This window comes from Choristoneura fumiferana, chromosome 10 (assembly GCF_025370935.1).
Source record: "Choristoneura fumiferana chromosome 10, NRCan_CFum_1, whole genome shotgun sequence".
Taxonomy (NCBI): Eukaryota; Metazoa; Arthropoda; class Insecta; order Lepidoptera; family Tortricidae; genus Choristoneura; species Choristoneura fumiferana.
Window position 1 is genome coordinate 8379622 of NC_133481.1, and position 21188 is coordinate 8400809.

The 21188-nt window shown below is 37.3% G+C and overlaps 4 protein-coding genes across 4 annotated transcripts in view; 3 read left to right on the plus strand and 1 right to left on the minus strand.

Annotated features, from left to right (window-relative positions):
- LOC141431740 (uncharacterized) overlaps positions 1-12259 on the plus strand; it is a 19339-nt gene extending 7080 nt beyond the window's left edge. Inside the window, exons 10-23 of the mRNA XM_074092917.1 lie at positions 229-360; positions 445-760; positions 1524-1721; positions 4122-4199; positions 4395-4549; positions 7523-7646; positions 8430-8659; positions 8728-8827; positions 8899-9041; positions 9190-9481; positions 9634-9807; positions 10460-10537; positions 11112-11266; positions 12147-12259. Of these exons, the coding sequence (XP_073949018.1) occupies positions 229-360; positions 445-760; positions 1524-1721; positions 4122-4199; positions 4395-4549; positions 7523-7646; positions 8430-8659; positions 8728-8827; positions 8899-9041; positions 9190-9481; positions 9634-9807; positions 10460-10537; positions 11112-11266; positions 12147-12206 (2235 nt within the window). The 3' untranslated portion in view covers positions 12207-12259. The remainder of the gene's footprint in view (positions 1-228; positions 361-444; positions 761-1523; positions 1722-4121; positions 4200-4394; positions 4550-7522; positions 7647-8429; positions 8660-8727; positions 8828-8898; positions 9042-9189; positions 9482-9633; positions 9808-10459; positions 10538-11111; positions 11267-12146) is intronic.
- Positions 12260-13389: 1130 nt separating this feature from the next.
- DMAP1 (DNA methyltransferase 1 associated protein 1) lies at positions 13390-16716 on the plus strand. Its single transcript, XM_074093376.1, has 8 exons — positions 13390-13715; positions 13798-13961; positions 14202-14420; positions 14494-14625; positions 15370-15630; positions 15738-15879; positions 16271-16425; positions 16520-16716. Exons 1-8 carry the CDS (start codon positions 13514-13516, stop codon positions 16631-16633), a joined length of 1389 nt encoding a protein of 462 aa, XP_073949477.1. The 5' UTR covers positions 13390-13513; the 3' UTR covers positions 16634-16716.
- A 1297-nt stretch (positions 16717-18013) lies between these two features.
- Positions 18014-18916, minus strand: Bka (FCF1 rRNA-processing protein Bka). Its single transcript, XM_074093377.1, has 2 exons — positions 18743-18916; positions 18014-18656 (listed from the first exon to the last, which is right to left on the minus strand). Exons 1-2 carry the CDS (start codon positions 18743-18745, stop codon positions 18042-18044), a joined length of 618 nt encoding a protein of 205 aa, XP_073949478.1. The 5' UTR covers positions 18746-18916; the 3' UTR covers positions 18014-18041.
- An 808-nt stretch (positions 18917-19724) lies between these two features.
- ND-B14.5B (NADH dehydrogenase (ubiquinone) B14.5 B subunit) lies at positions 19725-21118 on the plus strand. Its single transcript, XM_074093380.1, has 3 exons — positions 19725-19954; positions 20053-20196; positions 20972-21118. The coding sequence occupies exons 1-3, from the start codon at positions 19795-19797 to the stop codon at positions 21019-21021; spliced, it is 354 nt and encodes a 117-aa protein (XP_073949481.1). The 5' UTR covers positions 19725-19794; the 3' UTR covers positions 21022-21118.
- The last annotated feature ends 70 nt before the right edge of the window (positions 21119-21188 follow it).

The following is a 21188-nucleotide window of genomic DNA, read 5'->3' on the forward strand; positions in this document are numbered from 1 at the left end:
CACATCTATACTGTTAGTAAGGATTATATTTTCTGTTATGTCAATCAATTATTGATTACAGGTAAAATTATTCAACGTCCTCTTTGTTGATAATCCCGTAGGCACGGGTTACAGCTATGTCGATGATTGGAGCTATTACACTACAACAAATGACCAAATCGGTAATTAAATTTGGCTGTCGTAATACCTACTTCAAAAATACTTTTCACAAATATAAACGCTTTGCAGCTGTGGACTTTGTTAATCTCATGCGAGGCTTCTATGAGTCGCATCCGGAGTTCGAGGGAGTACCGCTTTACATTTACGGGCAGTCCTATGGTGGAAAAAATGGCTGTCGACATGGGTCTACGAATGCATGAGGTGAGAAAATAACAAATACGTACGAGGCATTGTTTAAATTAAGAGGAATGTCGATGTTTATAGTCCGTATCTTTATTTTCGTAGGCGGAACAAGCCCAAACAATTAGATCCAACCTGCGTGGTATAGCTATGGGTAACGCCTGGATACATCCCGTGGATCTCACTCTTACATGGGGCCCACTACTACTAGCGGCTGGTTTGGTCGATGACGCCGGCTACGAAAATATCCAAAAAGCTGCGAGAGAAGCAGAAAGACTGTTCAACGAGGGCTTGTATGTAGAGTCTACTCTACAATGGGCGGCTACACAACGGGAAGTGTTCGCTGCAACTCATAACGTTGACTTCTATAATATTTTAACCAAGATGCCAGCTTGGGGGCCGGAAACTAGGAGTGATTATGGTAAATAGGTCCCTGTTTAAGATATCAAAATGTTAATTAAGCTATTTGACCTGTATAAGTAGGTACCTTAACGGAGTACGAGTAATTCAGGGAACACTGTTTACGTTTCGCGTATTACCGAAAAGGCTAACCACGTAATTTGGGGGATCGTGTAATTTGCTTGTAATAGCTAACAAAGATGTAAACTTGGTAATCGAAAATGATTTCTATTAGAACCTTTATTTATCACTACTTATTAACTATGTTCTAACTATTGCTGAATCGATAAAATACAGTTTATAAGATTTTTTATATTCTGAGCCTGAATCGTTACGGCAAACCTTTTTTTGTTCCTTTTTTCGGGGAATTGTTTTAATTTGGTAGGTATTTATTTATTTATTCAATATTTAATGGTTGGTTTAGATCAAATCAAAAAAATTAAAATCTGTTTAAAAAAATATATACCTCGTTGAGTTTATTAACGGATTCTTCTCAACAGAGGTTTTTCCGAACCGGTGGTAGTTTTTTTTTGACATTCATAAGTGCTTGTTATAGCCTAAATTGAATTAAGATATTTTGACTCTGACTTTGACTTTGAATCTTATTTGTCGATTTACAAACACTTTAGTAACTCAAATTGACTTTAAATTTGGTGTTAAGGTTAATTTGTATATTATGTAGATTAAATGTCAAGGTGTACATATGTAAATACATACCAATGTCAGCAAAATAAATGACCTAAATTACATTTTAAGTAAAATAAAAACTTTTCTTCGTCATCTAGAAATAGCGAGGGAGATCATGATTCGTGACCTGTCTTTCACGTCGATGACGAGACAGGAAGAGTACAACCTCAACTATCTGATGAACAATCCAGTGAAGGAGGCGCTGCGGATACCTGCCCACGTTCGGTGGGGCTCGCAGTCTGGTCGAGTGTTCGACATGCTTAGGGGAGACTTTATGAAGCCAGTCACCGAAGGAAGTAAGTTAATTAATACCTTCTTAATTAATTATTACGATTATTGAACTGACCAGCAATGCAAATAAAGCTACAGGTTTGCTGTTGAATTACAAATAGTAGTTTGTAGATTTTTGTTTGCTTTTTAGTTTTAAATGAAAAGATTAAGTGTACACACACTATGTGCGTGTGTGCTTGTGTGTATTGCCGCTCGAATTTCGAAGTTCCACGAAACAATTGATATAATGCGACAATTGATATTATTTTTATTTGATATGATGCAATTTGTCTTAAAAACCATACTTATTTTTATTGTTATTAATTCGATTTGATTGTGATGTTGTGATTTGATGTGGTTAGGTTAGGTTAGAAGCTCCTATCCTTGGAAATTATATCAAATGTTGTTACACCGATCATTACACACCCGTCTGTGTGTGTACGTGTGTGTAAGTGCATTTTTGTGAATGCACAAGTAAAATATAGCTCTATCCCCTTCACACCTCCAGGGTACAACAAAAAAGCTGGCGCAGCGGCTGAAACGCCCGAGAGCAAGAAAATATTAAAATACCATAGTTTCACTTTCAGATTCGAGAAGTGCACTTCAACACCGATGCCTATGATGTCATAAAACTTATATATTTCTTGCAATGTAACCCACCTAAATTGTTTTGCAATGGATTCCATCTCATGTTGGGGTAGCTGGTAATGAGCAGGCAGGTAGATTGGTTAGCCTGGCTGTCACAGGGGGGATTGATCGTCTTTCTAAGCCATATGGTACTGAATTAGTGCAAGTGGCTAAGGAGGAGTGCTTTTCCAAATGGCAGGAACTTTTTAGTACAGCATCGTTGACAAAGGGCATTTGGTATGGTACCATGCAGAATAAGGTATTTAAAGTTCCCTGGTTTGATTGTGCCGGCCTTTCCAGGGGCCTTCTTGTGTCAGCACTACGTGTTCGATCTGGTCACATTCCACTTAATTGTTTTTTGCATTTGATGAGAGTTGTGCAATCACCTTTGTGTATGAGATGTAATAAGACTGAAGACCTTATTCACTTTCTTATGGAATGTGATCAGAATAAGGACATCAGAGTCAGGTGTTTTGGATGGTATGGGCTTTTTCAATGTTCAATGGAAGTGTAAATGTAATTCTCAGTCGACCGCTTCCAGCAGAAGCGACGCGAATTCAGATTCATTGACGTGGTCTCAGTGCAAGGGAGAGTGTAATATCTGTCTGTAGTGTGGTGTATATATCTGAGGCTCCCCATGAGGCTGACATAGTCACATTTGCTGTGCTAAAGCCTCGTTAAAATATCAGAGGGAAAAAAAACATAGTCTCGGTTCAGCATACAATTCCGTTGCTGTTGGTTTTGAGACCCTGGATCCTTGACCCGGGCACACAAATTAATTAAAGAAGTGCAAAAGCGCCTGGTCGACACTACTGGAGACCAAAGGGCTGGCAGCTATCTCTCTCAACGAATCGCCATCGGCATTCGACGAGGGAGTGCTGCCAGCCTTTTGGGCACCATGCCACGGGGGCCTTTTTTAGACTTAGGGCTGTTTCACCATCCATTGATTAGTGTTAACTGGCGGTTAGGTGTGATGCCGTCTCTATTTGTTTTGTTTGAATAGACGTAGACGGCATCACATTTAACCGTCGGTTAACGCTAATCAATGGATGGTGAAACAGCCCCTTAATTTAGTAGGTATTAAGTTTATATTTAAGATTTATTTCTGGTTATGTTTTCCTAATATGTGTATACTATCAATAAATAATAGTAAGGAAATAAAAATCATGAGCCATTTTTTTAGGATTCCGTAGTCAACTAGGAACCCTTATAGTTTCGCCATGTCTGTCCGCGGCTAAGCTCAGAGACCGCTAGTATTAGAAAGCTGTAATTTGGCATGAATATACATATCAGTCACGCCGACAGTGGTCAAATAAAAAAAAAAATTTTTTTTCTCGACTAACCCTATAGTGTGGTGGGCTATCGTTGGATATAGGTCTTAAAAAAATCAGGATGGTAGTAGTATATCAAATTTACAAGGAAAATTATAACGGCTAAGATTTCTTGAGAATTATTAGAAGTTTAAGAATAAAATATACCTAAACTTGGAAGATTCCGTACACAATACGAAATCCTTAGGAAAATATTACTTGATTTTTTCGTAATGGCTACGGAACCCTATCTTGGGAGTGTCCGACACGCTCTTGGCCGGTGTTTTATTATATGTACTAATTTACTAAAACACCGGAAATTCAATTCAACCGCCAGACTTGATGATTCATGCAGGTGAAGCCGCGGACAAAGCTAGTGAGAAATAAATTTATCTAGTTATGTTATCTGTGAAAGTGTTTAGGTGCAACAGGCCAGCTTAGAACAAAAAACAATAAAAGGAAACATCTTACAGTTCTTTTCTTTTTCAGTTGAGAGGCTGCTTAATGAAACGGACATAATTGTACAGAAATATAATGGAAATTTGGATTTGATTTGCGATACTCCAGGTAATTTTTGAATATGAAGACTACGCAATGCTTATGCGAAAAATGCGAAATAAAAAGTTTTAAAAAACTTTTCACAGGCCAATAACTTAACCAAAGCAAACTTCAACAGGCTTCTTCTTATTTGCGCAGGATTGTTCAAACATTTTTTGTTCGATATCTATTGTCTCCTAAATTTCTAATTTATATAACTTCAAGGTCAACTGATGTGGATGGATCGCTTGCAATGGCCCGGAGCTGACAACTACAGGAACGCCTCTAGAAATCCAATTTGGGAAAACAATCAGCTAGAAGGATATTCGAAATCTTATGGAAACTTAAGATTCTTTTGGATAAATGTTGCTGGCCACAGCGTAAGTTGAATAAAGTTTAACACACACTTGTCTTGCTTGTTACCCGACTGCAAAGAGAGGTACTTATTGTTTTTCGCGCGTATCTTGTATGTAAGTATGTAATATTCTTTATTACCTCATATCTCTCAAACCACTGGTCGGATTGAGACATTTAAGGTATCATTAGAATCGTCTCAGCAACCCAAGTGTCCTTAGAAAGGTGCTAGGTTTCTAGTCCGTGTAACGTCACGCCGTGCAACACTGTTTTAACACGACATTTTTTAACATGAAACTGGCCCGTGATTGACCCCTATCTCACCTGGTGAAAAGTGCAGAGGCCAAAGGTGTGTCACTGGTTCAGTAACAGCCTATTCACTCTAGCCTTGAAGATTGAGTAAGGAAAAAATACCTTAAGATTTGGAATTGAAATAAAAAATACAAAAAGATTCCAAAAACCAATCTTAATTTGATTGCTTAATAATAACGATATCTCTTGTCCGGGTGAGCGGTTAGTTCCAATGGAATGCTGAAAGTTTTTCGATGAGGGCTACGGCATAGATGTCGCTAGTATCGCTGCTTAAGTGGCTAAATAAGAAACAACACAAGCTGAGATATGAGGTGCATAGGAGAAATTCGTGTCTGTACCGTTGTCCAGCGGTGGTGTAGCGGTATAGCACGTGGCAGGAATGCCGAGGACCTGGGTTCGATTCCCAGCGCTGGTCTTACTTTCGAAAAATACCTGCCCAAAATTGTATGTAATGTAACTAACGGATTAATTAGAATAATATTAGAATAATAATAATTAAAAACTGTTTAAGTTTAATCGCCCTTATTGTTGCTGCACAATCCAAAATAATTAGACGTACTATCTTTGTGATTTATTATAGGTTCCAAGGGACAATCCAGCTGGAGCTAATGCTTTCCTACGAGATATGACCAGATTCGGTTGATAATTACGGCACTTTCCAATTTTGTAAATATATTTTTTTTGTATAAGTAATTTTTGTTTTATTACATAACCCAAAAAACCTAGTAAGCTAATAAAAAATGTTCTACTGCACTTATTTTTGTTTTAGAGAATGACACAACCTATATGTGAGTCTAATAGTATATATGTACTGACGTTAGGTACATGATATATAATCACCTTTATCAACGTAGATTGACACTTGAAAAAAACCCCCGACTTTGTCACTTCAAAGTTCAATATCTCAAAAACGGCTGAACCGATTTTGGTGAAACATATCTATATCTAAGAACCATCGCTAGAAAACCTGATTTCAAATAAAAAAAATGCATTCAAATCGGTCCAGCCGTTTAAGAGCTACGGTGCCACAGACAGACAGACAAACATATAGCGGTCAAACTTATAACACCCCTCTTTTTGCGTCGGGGGTTAAAAAAGGACGCAGATGAAGCGCCTATATTTTTGAATTCCATATTTATTAAAAATTGGATATAATTAGGTCGATATTAGGTAACTTAGTGCTACATATCTTTGTGATAAATAGATAACTTTGTTTGCCGTATATTGTCTGGAATCTAAGCAGTGCAAAGCTAAGTGTGTGTGAGTGTGGGGGTATAAGTGTGTGTGGGGGTAACTGAGCCACGGCATAATACTTATACAAGGTGTTAATTAAATAACTGAAAACCAGAAAGTAGTTTGCTCAGAATCGTCAGTAGAATCGATTACATTATGTCTTAAATCAGGTTGTGTTTGTGTTTTTAATACCTTTTTACTGTGCCCAGTCCAAAAGTTACGAAAGCAACATGCAAATGTTTAAGCGAGGTTGCGTACTACGAGTATAAGTACATAATATTTAGGTACTTTAATACTGGCCGTTTCGCTGTCAGTTTGGTTTTCTTCTAAAAACGTCAAAGCGCAAAAACAATTACAAAATATGAGTGTAGAGTTAGAAATCAAGTAGAATTATAGATTTAGCAGAACACATAATTGAAATAATGAAGCAATTCGAAAATAAATGCAATCAATTAACTTTAAAAGAAAAAAAAATGGGGTGTCTGAGGTTTTCAGTTATTTAATTAACACCTTGTATAAATAAATATATATTAAAGATCCAGAAGCGGCAAAAGCCGTAGACCTGAAAAGTAACTTGTTTTTTTTTGCTCTAATAAGAATAAGTAAGTATTAAATATCCATCCTTTTATGCATTAAAAATGGGCAAGATAGAAAACTTCAGCGTGGCAGCAGAGCCAACACCTAGGTAACAAGAGGTAGAAACAGCATCTTACTAGTAACCGTTTATTTACCGCTATTGCGCGGGTAAAATGCAATATGTCGGGATGAAAAAATCCTATGTCCTTTCTAGAGAATCAACTTATCTCCATGCCAAATTTCGTCTAAATTAGTTCATTAGTTTAAGCATGAAAAGGCAACAGACAGACAGAGAAACTTTCGCATTTATAATATTAATAAAGTAAGAAGACTGCAAACGAGACTTCGACATGGAAGTATTTACAATTATTACTCTCTTGTTTAATATACTTTAATATATAAATAACGTTAAAACACGAAAAAAGACAACGGTGGTTCACAGAGCTATCTGGATGTTGATTTGGTTAATAAGTTACGAAGTACCTACATACCTATGCGGCCCTCCCTTTGACTTATTATAGAAAGAAGGTAGGTATAAGCAAGATATAAGTAAGTACACAAGGACGTATTTCGTAGATTGCACGGATTTATATAGCTCTCCCACTATCCGCTGGCGATCCACAATCAAGTCCCAAATCATAACTTGGTAAAACTAAGATAGAAATTCTAAGAATTTGATCAAATGGGGAATAACCAAAGTGATTAAAACTGTGCTTGAAATCATTAACTCACTATCGAAGTAAATCGCCTTAAAAATGATAATCAGATACCTATAATACACTATCGATAGATAAACAAATACTACCATAATCTTGGGACTGCATTATTTGAGAATTTAGTGATATACAATTTGGTTTAGTAATCAATTAGGCAGGTAGAATATAACAATGGTGAAAAAATCAGTTATTATAATTTCGGTAACTGCTGGTGTGGTGATAGCCGCCGGCTTAGGTGTGCTTATTTGGTGGCTGGTCGCTGGACGTGACCCTTTTACAACAGTGGGTAAGTATAACATATTATGCAAAAGGTGATAAAAAAGTCAGTTCTCAATGTTAAAGAAGCACTCTTACCTAATCTTTGTCCAGTATTGAAACATTCAGTTAATTACCTAAGTATGTTATTTTATTCTTAACTCCAATATATTGAAGCGAAAATTAAATATTAAGCCTGAGACATACCCTTTCCCTCCCTCCCTCCCCCTTCCTCTTAAAGATCGCTAAGCTATAAGTTCGCCTTTGGCTCTGTGCCTTTGGACATGTTATTCTCTTGGTGTCTGATAATTTCATGTGTTTTATGCAGTCGAGGGCATAAATATCTGTACAGCCATCTAGTCAAGAATTCTCGGAATGTAAACACCAACCTTATGGTTAGTGGCATAAAGATGCGTGGATATTTTTGACGCCTTTGATGTACCTTCAGCACGCACGGCCCAGGGCCCCGCGATGCGTTGGGCCCCCTAGTCTCTACTCCATTACCAAACGATAACCGATAGCTACTCCACTCTCGCCTGAAAATCAGGCTTAGGTACCGAATGCAGCATGTTGTGCCCAGGGCCTCTAATAGGTGAAAGACGGTCCTGTGTACCTTCTCGTAAACAACTGACTGAAAGTATGCTTCTATGCACACTACCGATCACATCACGCATGATAATAATGCTGTGAACGATGTATATTACCTAATATCAGCATCTCTTTATACGTAGTCTTTACTACTTTACTGTAGTCATACTAGTCGTACTATTTCAGTAAATCATTATGCAAATAATAAATCTGACCTTCTTGACAGAGCTCAACAGCCGATCTATAGGCGATGTTGAAAACACAGCAGCGGTCACCAGAATACGACGCAGCGGTGACATGTTCTGGTGGTTCTTCCCATCGCATGCCGAAGAACCTACTTCCCGACCAATCATTCTATGGCTTGATGGGGTGACAGGAGCTCCGCCAAGTTTACTCGCCAATTTCGGAATGTTCGGACCATATGATTTCAATCTAAACAAACGTAATGAGTCTTGGGTAAGGATTTGACAAAGCGAGAACTTGTGGAATCTGTGAATTGCGGTCACTTAGCTTTGCCTTTGCAGGTCGATCAATACAATCTGTTATTCGTGGATGCGCCTTTAGGCACCGGCTTCAGTGCGGCACAATCGGATAGTTCAATTCCAAATACCCTTGAGGAGAACAGTAAGCCCCACTTTTGATGTTGATTGAAATTAATTATCACGGTTCCGTAAACCATTTGTGTTTGATTTCAGTTGATCACTTGATGTTTACTTTGGAATCGTTTTACTCAATGCATGACGGGTATGAAGATACACCCCTTTACATATTTGGCCAAGGTCATGGATCGCAGTTGGGGCTGGCTCTCGCTCTTCGTCTGACGGGAGAAAATGAAATTGTAAGTAATTTCAAGTAGGTTAATAATTGACGCATATTTTTTTGCCTTTGCAAATTTCAATACCTAATTAAATCTATTAATACCAAGTCCATCTAATGAATCGTTTGTGATATTCGCTTGGTTAAGAAGTCTGTTTTTTATATTTCAGGCATTTACTCACAATCTTTCTGGCATTGTAATCGCCAATGGAATAGTATCTCCAGCTCTTGCTCTAACGAAACTCAGCTTTTACTTGTGGGAGCTCGGATACGTGGACGAGAACGGGCGCGAGGCTATTGAGAGATTCTCAAAGGAAACCACCGATTTAGTTAACAACGGACAACTGGGAGCAGCTTTTGATCACTTCTTGTCGTTGGGCGAATACACAAACGAAATTGTTGGAGCGGCGGCCGTTAATTTAGGACACATTGTTGAAAAATTGCCACGTGACGCCCGGCAAGGTCATGCACTCACTTACATAAGCTATTGTGCACCGCAATTATGCCAAACCAGACTAACTAGGATACTGACGCTCGCTCGTTAAATCCGGTAATTGGTTCTAGTTACCTACTGAAGCTTCAAAGGAAAATTCCAATGTTAATTTAATTTTCAGGATATTTTGGACAGCAAGAATACCTCAACCGCATGTTTGACATTGACACGTCCAGGTTTATGGACACCACTGTAGCATCTGCCTTGGGAATCAGTCGCGGTTCTTACGGCGCGCGACAAAATGCTGCTCTCCGGGCATTTAGGAGTTCGTTTATGGAGCCAGACACCAACAAAAGTATGCTTATATTATAATGCATCAAGTACATATATACGAGGGGTTTCCGAACCCGGTAGCATTCTGCAAAATAAAATTCACTCTCACATTACTTAGAAGCACAACCTATGATACCAAAAACTAAGTAAATACTTACCCTACGATCTTTTGATTAGCTAGATACCTTTAAGATACGTGTAATTTATTTCATTATTTATACATATAGGTATAGAAATAAAACTGTAAGAGATCTGTCTGAAACTGTTTGAATTTACATGGAATACATTTAGAAAGTGTTAACAATATTTCTCCTAGCATTCCTGAGAAAATATATCGTGACAGACAGACAGCCAGACGAATAGCGTAGTGATTTTAAAATGATTATTTTTTCTTTTGAGCTACGGAACTCTAAAAATATGGTTGATATTTTATACTATATTATACGTTGCGTTTTGTGACAGGCTAAAATAGATCTAATTCCAGGCGGATAAAGTCGCGGGCACAGCTAGTACTACTTTAATAAATGTGTCGAGAATCACCAACGCGATAAGTTTATGGATTTCTTCTTGAGGAGTTTAACAAACTCTCAGAACTCGCTATTATACGCTTCAATACAATAATCCATAAAATTAAATAAAAGGTGTCATGTGATTGTAATCTTCATTGTTCCCAGTTGAATACATACTCCAAAACACGGATCTCAGCGTGACTATCTACAACGGCAACCTAGACGCAGTGTCCAACACACCAGGTACTTTACCTTTTAGCTGCAATGTAAAGTGAAATATAAATTTCACAGCTAATACAATAAATTTGCGATAAATGATTATGTCAATGAGAATTACTAATTTGCAATGGCCTTACACACATACTGTGGGTACACTTGTATGTAGGTAGATCAAGTAGGTACCTACCATACCTACCTAAAAATATACTAGAGAAATTATTGGGTCTTTATCCTTACCGATCCCTTAAAGGGATAAGTTGACCTTTATACCATCAGCCAAATATGTGGGTCACCCTAAAGTTGATATTTGTTTTCATCTCATAAAACAATAATGCCAATAGTAATAATGACGTGTCTGTCAACTAGAAAGTTTGACTTTAGCGACATATTTATTTGATAGGAACTTGCTTAAAAATTGATAGATCACTTATTTGGCTGACGGTACATCTTATGAAGACTTTGTACATCTTAGCAAGACTGCAATTCCATAGTTCTAAAGACCCGAAATTTCGAAAATCAGACTGATTGTTAACCTAACCTAACCTAACTGTAATCTTTATTTCTCAACAAAACTTTATTAGGTTTAACCGTGTTGCAGGTCAACTGGAGTGGGTAAATGCACTCCAATGGCCGGGTCAGCAGGCGTTCCTGAGTAGTCCTCGGCAGACTCTCATCGTCAACAGACAGGTCCAAGGCTACTTCAGAGAGACAGACCGATTTGCATTCTACTGGATAAATGCTGCTGGCCAATCGGCAAGAAACTTTAACAATTTTTAATTTAACCCATAAACTAACATACTTACTTATTTAGGTCTAGCTTTTGCCTGCTTCTTTGTTTGGCCAGAATTCGTTTATCGCTGTTCCGTGGGAACCACCTATGCAATATGGTGGTTGCTCATTAGCGTTTGGTGTCTACCATTGCAAAGTAACTGGTGGTTCTAAGTACAAAAACCCGTCGCCCGAAGTGCCATAAACCATCAGCGCGCTAGAGCCTAGGGGATATTCTTAGTTAGAAAATGAACTGAAACGATTACTTTGCTTATCCACGACCATAAGGTCGCGGTTATGATAGCTACGTTTATAGTTAGTTATAGTTTAGATGTAGACTGATATCTGGGAGCACGGTGAACGGTTGTGTTGCTCTGACGATGAGCTCTGATTGAGTTCAAAACGCGTCAGCGTAGTGTGGTGGCGGTGGGAGATGGTTCGTGCGTTTTTTGTGTGTTCGTACAGTGTGGAGATGGAGAAACTGCATGAACACACGTTTCTCGCATGAACGTAGCTATTATAAGGTCGCGGGTGAGCAAAGTACTAATTGTTTCAGTTTATTGATATGGACCTCCGCAAAGTAACGACTGATTCAAATAGTTAGTAAAGACAAGTTAATTAATAATAATAAAAGAAAATGTCCTATGGCCTTCCTAGCCTAGGGTCTCAAACTATTTACAAACCAAACTTTATCTAATTTGGTTTAGCTATTTAGCAGTGAGGTGAGGAGATATCAGACACATAGAATTAGTTTTGCATTTATTATATTAGCATGGAGTATGGATACATAGGATCATTTTAGAATCTAAAATGTTTTAGATAACGCTTGTTGAAGTTACGGGTTTAGATAACATTATGGTTACAGGTTCCCCTGGACAGCCCAGAAACCATGAGACGTGTTGTGGATCGAATAACATCAACATAAGGTTATTAAAATAAAAATAGCCAGTAAATTCAAAACACTATTTTTTCTCTATAATGTTTACCTAACCTAACCTATCCTATCCTATTTATAGGGTACGATACGATACGATTAAACGAGCTGTTCCTGTATATACTTATTTGTATCTATATGTACTATCTACCACCTACCGACCTACCTACCTACTGAACTATTCTACCTACCACGATGTTCTCGCAAACAGCTACGATCTAGAAATCAATGTGTGTAGTGTAATTACCTATTACACAATTTGTATAGGTAATGTTTCCATGTCTATGTGTAGTGTATCTACCTAGTAATTGGAATCCTTGTAGAGCTTTCTTTTGTCGAGTAAATTAATTGGTACTGAATATAGCCCACTTGGTTGCACTACAGACTTCGAGTTAAGATACCATAAGCTAGATTGATTGTTCACCCTCGAAAACCCCCATAACAGTTATCTGTGTAGGTATGTCCCCAACATGGGTAAGAAAGAACGATTCCCGACTATGCAATTTAGATCGTGGTTGCTGCTGCAGATTACAGATAGGTAGCAAAAGTGTACTTATACGACTGCATCTCAAATTCATTAAATTACAGAGGTCAAATTTTATAAGTATATTGTATTCAAAATAATGTTAAAAAGCACGTCTTTCATTGCTAGACACTTAGTACAGTCAAGTGCATAAATAAGTATCTTTTCGAACCACTCAAAAATTATGTTACTACGGCCTTATTTCGTCGGAATAAGAGTCTGTCGTATTTATTTCTGAAACTTTGAATAAGTTCATATTTTTACACTTGACTGTACAAATTCCTGACTAAAGATATTAGCAAAGCATGACTTTTGTGTAACATAATGATTACTAGGCACCTGTAAAGTGGCATGCTAAAACGTTGAAATTATTGTGTAGGTACGAAACTAAACGTTTCAGCCCATTTCAGCCCATTACTTTATTTACCGAGTGGATTGCAGTGGACTGCCACGGCCTTTTTTTAGAATAATAAACGGTTCTTCTCCCTATTTATTTACTTCATGTAAGCTTCATGTATATTAACAATTTTGTTTGTTATTGTGGTGTTTCCATCTTTGTTTAAGTACTTTGTTTCCAAAGTTGATTTCATTTATGCATCTCTCTGTAACTTATCTGTGGATCAGAATATGGCGTCTGTTTGAAGTTGTCACTTGTCTTGTCTGTCTTGTCAGTCATTGTCAAAAGTTGGTCAAAAGTCATTTTCCTTTTCCTTTCCTGCATAACACAAATTTTGACTTACTTAGTGATGTTTATGTGATTTAAGCTAACAAGAGAATGGCAGATATTCGAGATATTTTGGATATTGAACAACCCGCCTCCGAGATTACTCGTGAGAGCATTATTCATGGGGACAAACTCAAGAAAAAATATGTGACCGCTAAGGCTGTGAAGAGGCCGGAGGGAATGCACAGGGAAGTATTTGCTCTACTATATAATGATAACAAGGAGCTTCCACCTCTGTTGCCGACTGATACAGGTAAATTCTTAACTTAATAATAAAACACTTCTGTCTTATCCAATTCTCATCTGTTTAAGCTCTATAACATATTTAATTTTAGGTAAAGCCTACAAGCAAACAAAAGCTAGGCTGGGTATGCGCAAAGTTAGGAAATGGATGTGGGCACCGTTCACCAATCCTGCTCGTAAAGACAATGCTGTGTTCCATCACTGGAAGAGGGCCTCTGATGAAGCTAAAGAATACCCATTTGCACAATTTAATAAGGTATCATGATCCTCCCTTGAACTATAAAATTGAATCTATGCAACTCTGTTCCTCTTTACCGTTCCTTATAGTTATTTTTACTGTTTCTTATTGTTTCCTTATTGTTTGTTTTACTGTCTAATTAGTCTTAATCTTTAACCATGTCTTGTAGTTTTATACATAAATTTTATTCTTGTTCAGTTTCCTGTATTGCCATATCTTTATTCAAATTTTTTTGAATGTTCTTATTTATTATTTCAGCAAGTATCAATACCATCATATTCAGAATCTGAATATAATCAATATTTGAAGTCAGAGGACTGGAGTCAGGCTGAAACAGACCACCTCATGGACTTATGTCAGCGGTTTGATCTTCGATTCATTGTCATTCATGACAGGTGGGACCGTGCTGCTTTCAGAGACCGCAGTGTAGAAGACTTGAAAGAGCGATATTATCATATCTCTGCTACTTTAGGCAAGGTATCTAGTTCAAGTCATAGACATATTTACACATCAACTTTTGAAAACATACTTCAATAGCTTTTTCTTCCAGTTAAAGACAAACCCATGGTCTAATGCCGTAACAACAGTTAATGGTGAAAAGAAAACTTATCATTATGATGCTGAGCATGAACGTAAAAGAAAAGAACAACTGCGTAGATTATTTGACCGGACACAGGAGCAGGTATGAAATCCTATTTAATACATGACCCGACTGCTTGTCAAACAAAAACTCAAACAAATCAGCCAACAGATTGCCCAACCACTACCATTCGGACTCTTTTGTTATACCTGCCATTGTATGCCATTCTTTTCTAACTGTATCTGTCGAAAAAGACCCACTAATGCAATAAACAAGTTGCAATAAATTATACTAGAAGTTTTCAAAGCAGTAGTAGTAGTAACAGCAGTTTAGGGTAAATTTGCTTTTGTACTTATTTCCATGTACTTGCTTGTACCTGTATTTTTATGTGGTTATGTCCTACATGTGCAGTAAATAAAAATGCATCATAATATGTGTTGCTAAGCGCAAGACTCAGGAATGGCTAGACCGATTTCACTAATTATTTTATAGTTGTGTTTTTTTACCGTCAGGAGAAGGTTTTTATGGAAGAAAAATTACAATGGGGGTGAAGCCGCGGGCAACAGCTAGTTATGTAATATAATTGACCAAAACTATTAATTTTGTCATAGATTGGTGAAGAGCAAATGCTGCTTGTTGAATCTTCTATATAAATAAAAAAGAATCGTAATAATTATGGCTAAGCGCAAAACTCAGGAATGGCTGGACCGATTTCACTAATTCTTTTTTTAGTTGTGTTTGCCGGCAGGAGAAGGTTTTTATGGAAGAAAAATTACAATGGGGGCGAAGCTGCGGGCAACAGCTAGTCAAGTAATATAACTGACCAAAACTTTAATTTTGTCATAGATTGATGAAGAGCAAATGCTGCTTGTTGAATTAAAGAAAATTGAAGCTAGAAAACGTGAGAGGGAGCGCAAGACCCAAGACCTTCAGAAGCTGATATCAAGAGCTGACAGCGGCAGTGTTCTGAATACCAACCAAACTCTCAATGCAGAAGCTAATACTCCGACAAATTCAGCTGCCAATATTGCTCGCAGGCATGACAGGAAATTGCATAAGAAAAAACTATCCACACAACAGAGGCCTATTCGGGCTGTAGAAGCAGTTGTAAGCTTTTTTGTTCTACATAATTTTTCACCTCAACCAAAGTTAAGAGAAATAATAATAATTACAGTGAAACCACTTAACTACTTATTTACTCATAATTTTTACAGACAGTAGAGTGGTCTGGCATCAAGTTCCCAGAAGCGCGCGGCACGGGCGTGTGGCTGCGCTCTCAACGAATGAAACTGCCTCCTGGAGTAGGCCAGAGAAAAACCAAGGCCATTGAACAAGAGCTGCGACTCATGGGTATTGGTAAGTAAAGTTTTATTTACATCCAGAACTACATAAATATCTTGAAGATGGAACTATTTTACAGCAACTTTTAAGAGGTTTATAGGTTTTCACCTTTTCCCCCACTTCTGACAGCTAGGTGGGATTGGAATTGGGTATATTTATGTGGAAAAGCCAGTCCTGTCTTCTAAGAATGCCAACCTTCCTTTTTATTCCTTGCAAGTGTGCAATGGCACTTGTAATATACACATTGAAAATGATGAAAATCTTTGTTTCAGCTGATATTATCCAACTATTTTTTGTTGATAGTACCAGAGTCCTACTTACCTGCATTTTGTATATCAAAGCAATCTGATAACTGTTGGATAAATGTCTCTTATGTTTGATTTTTTTTAATTTTATTTGTTTTCAGACATTGCTCCTACTCCAACAGAGGCCATATGCAAACACTTCAATGAATTGCGGTCGGACCTTGCTTTGGCGTTGGACTTGAAAAATGCATTGGTATCATGTGAGTTTGATTTACAAGCATTGAGACACCAATATGAGGCTCTCAATCCTGGAAAGGTATGTACTAATATTAGTAAATATTGTACTGAATTTAAAATGATTATTTACAAGAAAAGAATTTTTGATGTTTCCTTTTCTTCTTTTCTTCCAGACACTGACAATACCTGCTTCAATTTGCAATACTAGCACTGATGGAGAGAACAAGCCAACTGGAGAAATAATTGATGTTGTAGGATCACCAGGCACTCCAAATACTTCCATTTAAGATCATAATGCTGTGTAAGATGTAATAATTATATTTATAATACTATAAACTTCTAATAGATTATAAAAACCTGAAAACATATTTATTTGATTTCATAATCCATGCTCATTCTATTGTTCACCAACAGCAGTTGGAACAAATTATTTTAAGCAAAGGGATGAATTAAATTATAATTACACAAATTAAAGTAATATTGCTCCTCAGAAATTCTTCCAGCATACCATTCAGTTCATGATATGATGTCCATCTCCCATTTGAAGATATGCATACCACTGATTTGGGAGCCCTGCTGAACAGTATCCTATTTACTTGTTACTCTAAGGGTCGATTTCACCAACATTGAATTTGCACGAGAGTAGCTACCCCGGTATAACTTTATTCTAACGATTTAATCGATGGTTAACTTCAATTTCGTTTCGCCGCGCTAGTCTATGGGTTTTTTTTCTCTCGGATAGTTACTTTACTTAACCAGCTGTTATAGTTTTTTTTTTGTCCAAATCTGCAATCAGCTATGCTGCAGCCATAATCAGATAATGTATGAGTTCAATTAATGTTATAGATTTGAATAAAATTTGGTATGCAGATATATAGCTGAATCTCTGACTTAACAGGTTCCCTGTCCCATGAGGCACATATGCGTAAAATGCAGCTGTTCTTTTGATAAATAGTAAATTTTTGAACATTTAGATAACCAATGAACATTACATTGGGGATATTACATTACTTTATCACTACTATGGGGATGTGTCAAAAGAACACTGCACATTGCTTCGTGACAGGGAACCTGTTAACACAGGCTACTTTTTATCCTGATTTTCACATAGGATCAAGGTTTAAGCGAGTAAAACCCCAAAATCCTAACTAATCCTTCAAAGTCTGGAAACATGAAATGATTTATGTGTGTTCTTCATACAATGTCATGTAGATCAGTAGTTAAAGGGAATTCTCATGGGAGTTTATTTAAATCCCAGAATATCAATGAGGGCTATCGCGTATGAATTCGCCGCTAGAGGCGCTAGTGTAGCGTGAGGTCTCCGAAATGTCAAATCTCATAGTTTTTGGGTGCGCTATGCGGGTTTATTTAATATGCGTTCCGGGGCAATGAATGTCCTCCCTTTTTTCAATCAAAACGGGACTATGCAACACTGTGGGGTGCTCAATATTTTTATGGTACGGTTTTAAGGTGTATTAAATATGATTTTAATCTAAACTTTGTTTTCACGCCCGTAATAACAGACTTTGAAAGCCATACTTAAAAACCTCACGCAACAGTGCGCCATCTAGTGAGACAAAAAATGATAGCCCTCATTGAACTGCCATATCTGATGGTTCAGAGCAAAGCCCCAGGTAAAAAAAGGATATTGGGAAATAAAATGTGAATAAATTTCAACTTAAGTTTAATCAGATATTAAATGGCACCCTTTGGTGCACCATAAGCATCTGGCATTCTTTCAATAGTGTATTTGTGGTCAGCAACATACATTATAGGCACTCCTGGTATCTTTCTTATCCTCCTTTTTAAATCCTTGTCATTGGTAGCAACTATATAGCTTTTATGCTGTGTTACTCGCTGCACTATACAATCATCAGCATAAGTGCCTTTGTGTAGACAAGCTAACCGTTCAAATCTTGGATCCTTTATAATCCTTAGAGCTACCCGATACTTGCGACCTAGTTTCTCTAATTCACCCAAGACACAATCAGTTATGTATGGAATACATTTGGCGTACAAACAATCCATCATATTCTGTACTATATCCAATTTATTTTTAATGGAAAAGTTAATAAAGTTTGTATCAATCAAAATATGATATGGAGGCCCCAGTTGAGTGTTGTATTGGAAGAATAGGGCTGAACTGGCCTGGGGAGCTTCCCGAATTTTCAACTTGTTTGGATCTTCCGGTTTCTTTTTCTTTGGAGGCGCTCTTTCACTAGCCTTTATTCTGCTGTCGCTAGGGCTTATCATTTTCTTCATTTGAGCGAATCGCTTTTCAACAATTTTGCGAGTTTTTCGTTGTTTTCCCTGCAAAAAAATATAACACGTGAGTATATTTACATTACAATGTCAGGTTACTCGGTAAGCCAAATTATTTAGTATTTCTATCTCACCATTGCTAGATTTATTTCTGCTTGCGTACTAAGGATTAAGGTGAAGGCGAGTTTACCACCGACCGAAAACGCGGTAAGGTAATAAAATAAGCAATCAATCCTCAATTTCTTTCTTTCAATCGTCTGACAGACAGGACAGTTACCGATACTCTTTGACAGTGACACTGTCACAGTGTCTGTCAATCACACATAATATTATGGCTGTGTTCAAGTTAATGCAAAGAGTTTGTAGGTATCATAGACAAATATTACTTTGTAGTTCTCCGCTAAGCAAAGGAAATAAAGCCCGTACAGCATCCGATCGGAAAGAAAATCTCATGAAAATGTAGAAAGTCATGTCACAGTCACACCTTCCGTGCACCTTCCCTAGACTAGACACATTAGGTCTTCATTAAATAAAAAAAAATGTACTACAGTGAGGGAATTCACGTTTGAACACTGAACTTGATTGCCTCATTTGCTATTTTCGCGCAAATTCAAACTATTTTAGCTGGACAAAGCAGAAAAAAAAAACTAAATAAATAAATATCATGGGACACTTGACACCAATTGACCTAGTCCCAAACTAAGCAAAGCTTGTACTATGGATACTAGGCAACGGATAAACATACTTATATAGATAAATACGTACTTAAATACATAATTATTAAACATCCAAGACCCGAGAACAAATATTCGTGTTAGTCACACAAATATCTGCCCCGGCCGGGAATCGAACCCGAGACCTCAAGCTTCGTAGTCAGGTTCTCTAACCACTTGGACATCCGGTCGAATAACGAGGAATAAATAAATAACTCATAGTTATTTATTTATTCCTCTCAATGGCGATCATAAGGCTTGGGCCAATGTCAGTTAAATTAAAGATAAATATATTCTTCTTATTCACGTTGTACGGTGATTGTAGTTTTTGCAACTTAATAGCCAAATTCCAGAAACCACTGAGTTCAGTTAAAAAAAATTGAAACAGAACTGTCACTGTCAGTGTCACTGTCATTATTCATATTCTTCATTGCCACTCTACTCACTCGCACGAGAAAATAATCACAAATAAAATGTCCTCACAATTGTCGGCAATTGAGTTGCTTAAATTAGGAGACCAAGGCAGAACAAAGCCTTTCCTTAATCAATACTGGCCACAAATTCTGGGCGTTAGCTTTGGTATAGCATCGGGAGTTTTTATTAATTTTGGCACGAGACGTCCCGTCTTCAGCGGTAATTACATAATAACTAACCAAAACACAACAAAAAATATAAAATATTTGTGTATGTATCTGTGAAGTATTAATCCTTTTCATATTGTTTCATTTCAGGAATTCAAAAACACATATTAGGTGTTGTAGGATGGACAGCTGTACTAACTTACGCTCAAGAGAGACGTGATGCTTATTTCGCTGAAAGAGATGCAGTGTACAGACACTACATCGAGCTCCACCCTGAAGACTTCCCAGTTCCAGGTACAACCCAAACCACTGCAGGATCTTCCTTACCAAAAATTACTTTGGATTGTTTATAATAGATCCATTTTTATATGTCATAGTAAGTAAGGAGCTAGTGTCACTATTGAACAAAATGAATACAGCTTATTCTCCTTGTAGACACACAAATAGCTGTAAAAAAAACTGGTCTTCTCTTTGTTACTTAATTTGTATTTGCATAAAACTGACCAGCAGGTTACCTCTATCTCACCTGATGCTAAGACTGAAGCGAAAATGCAGTTCACTGGTTCAGTACAGTTGAGTTCATAAACTTGTGAGCAAAATTTTGATCAAAAATATCTGAACACAACTATTGTTAACAGCGTAGAAGCGTGTTCAGATATTTTTGATCAAATCTTTGCTCACTAGTTAATGAACTCAACTTTACCAGCCTATTCACTCTGGCAGTGATTGAATAGGAATATAATATTATGTATGGTTTTTTTTTTCTATTTGACTGGATGGCAAACAAGCAAGTGGGTCTCCTGATGGTAAGAGATCACCACTGCCCATAGACACCTGCAACACCAGGGGGATTGCAGATGCGTTGCCAACCTAGAGGCCTAAGATGGGATACCTCAAGTGCCAGTAATTTCACCGGCTGTCTTACTCTCCACACCAAAACAACAGTGAAAGCGAGGATTAGCGAGCAAGATGATGGTAGCAATTCGGGCGGACCTTGCACAAGGTCCCACCACCTGCAAAATATGTAAATATGTATGGTCCATTATTCAAATTAATGTATTTGTTACAGAAAGGAAGAAAATTGGAGACATCTTTGAGCCATGGATCCCAATTCGTTAATATCATTGCAATACCCAATAATTATAAATGTAACTTAGAGCAAATAAAACAATTGTTAATTTAATACTATGGTTTAATAAATTAATTTGATAGTTAACTTAAATTTTAGTTCCATCAAACCATTCCTTCAACAAAAAATATTTCTATGCCACAGTAATTTCAAAAAG

What these genes read in the sequence shown, in the direction of transcription:
- ND-B14.5B (XM_074093380.1), top strand. Translation starts at nt 19,795, where the DNA reads ATGTCCTCACAATTGTCGGCAATTGAGTTGCTTAAATTAGGAGACCAA. An exon ending in GAGACGTCCCGTCTTCAGCG is followed by an intron (nt 19,955 to 20,052) that starts GTAATTACATAA and finishes GTTTCATTTCAG; the next exon opens with GAATTCAAAAACACATATTA. An exon ending in TGAAGACTTCCCAGTTCCAG is followed by an intron (nt 20,197 to 20,971) that starts GTACAACCCAAA and finishes TATTTGTTACAG; the next exon opens with AAAGGAAGAAAATTGGAGAC.
- DMAP1 (XM_074093376.1), top strand. Translation starts at nt 13,514, where the DNA reads ATGGCAGATATTCGAGATATTTTGGATATTGAACAACCCGCCTCCGAG. An exon ending in CATTTGCACAATTTAATAAG is followed by an intron (nt 13,962 to 14,201) that starts GTATCATGATCC and finishes TTATTATTTCAG; the next exon opens with CAAGTATCAATACCATCATA. An exon ending in TTGACCGGACACAGGAGCAG is followed by an intron (nt 14,626 to 15,369) that starts GTATGAAATCCT and finishes ATTTTGTCATAG; the next exon opens with ATTGATGAAGAGCAAATGCT.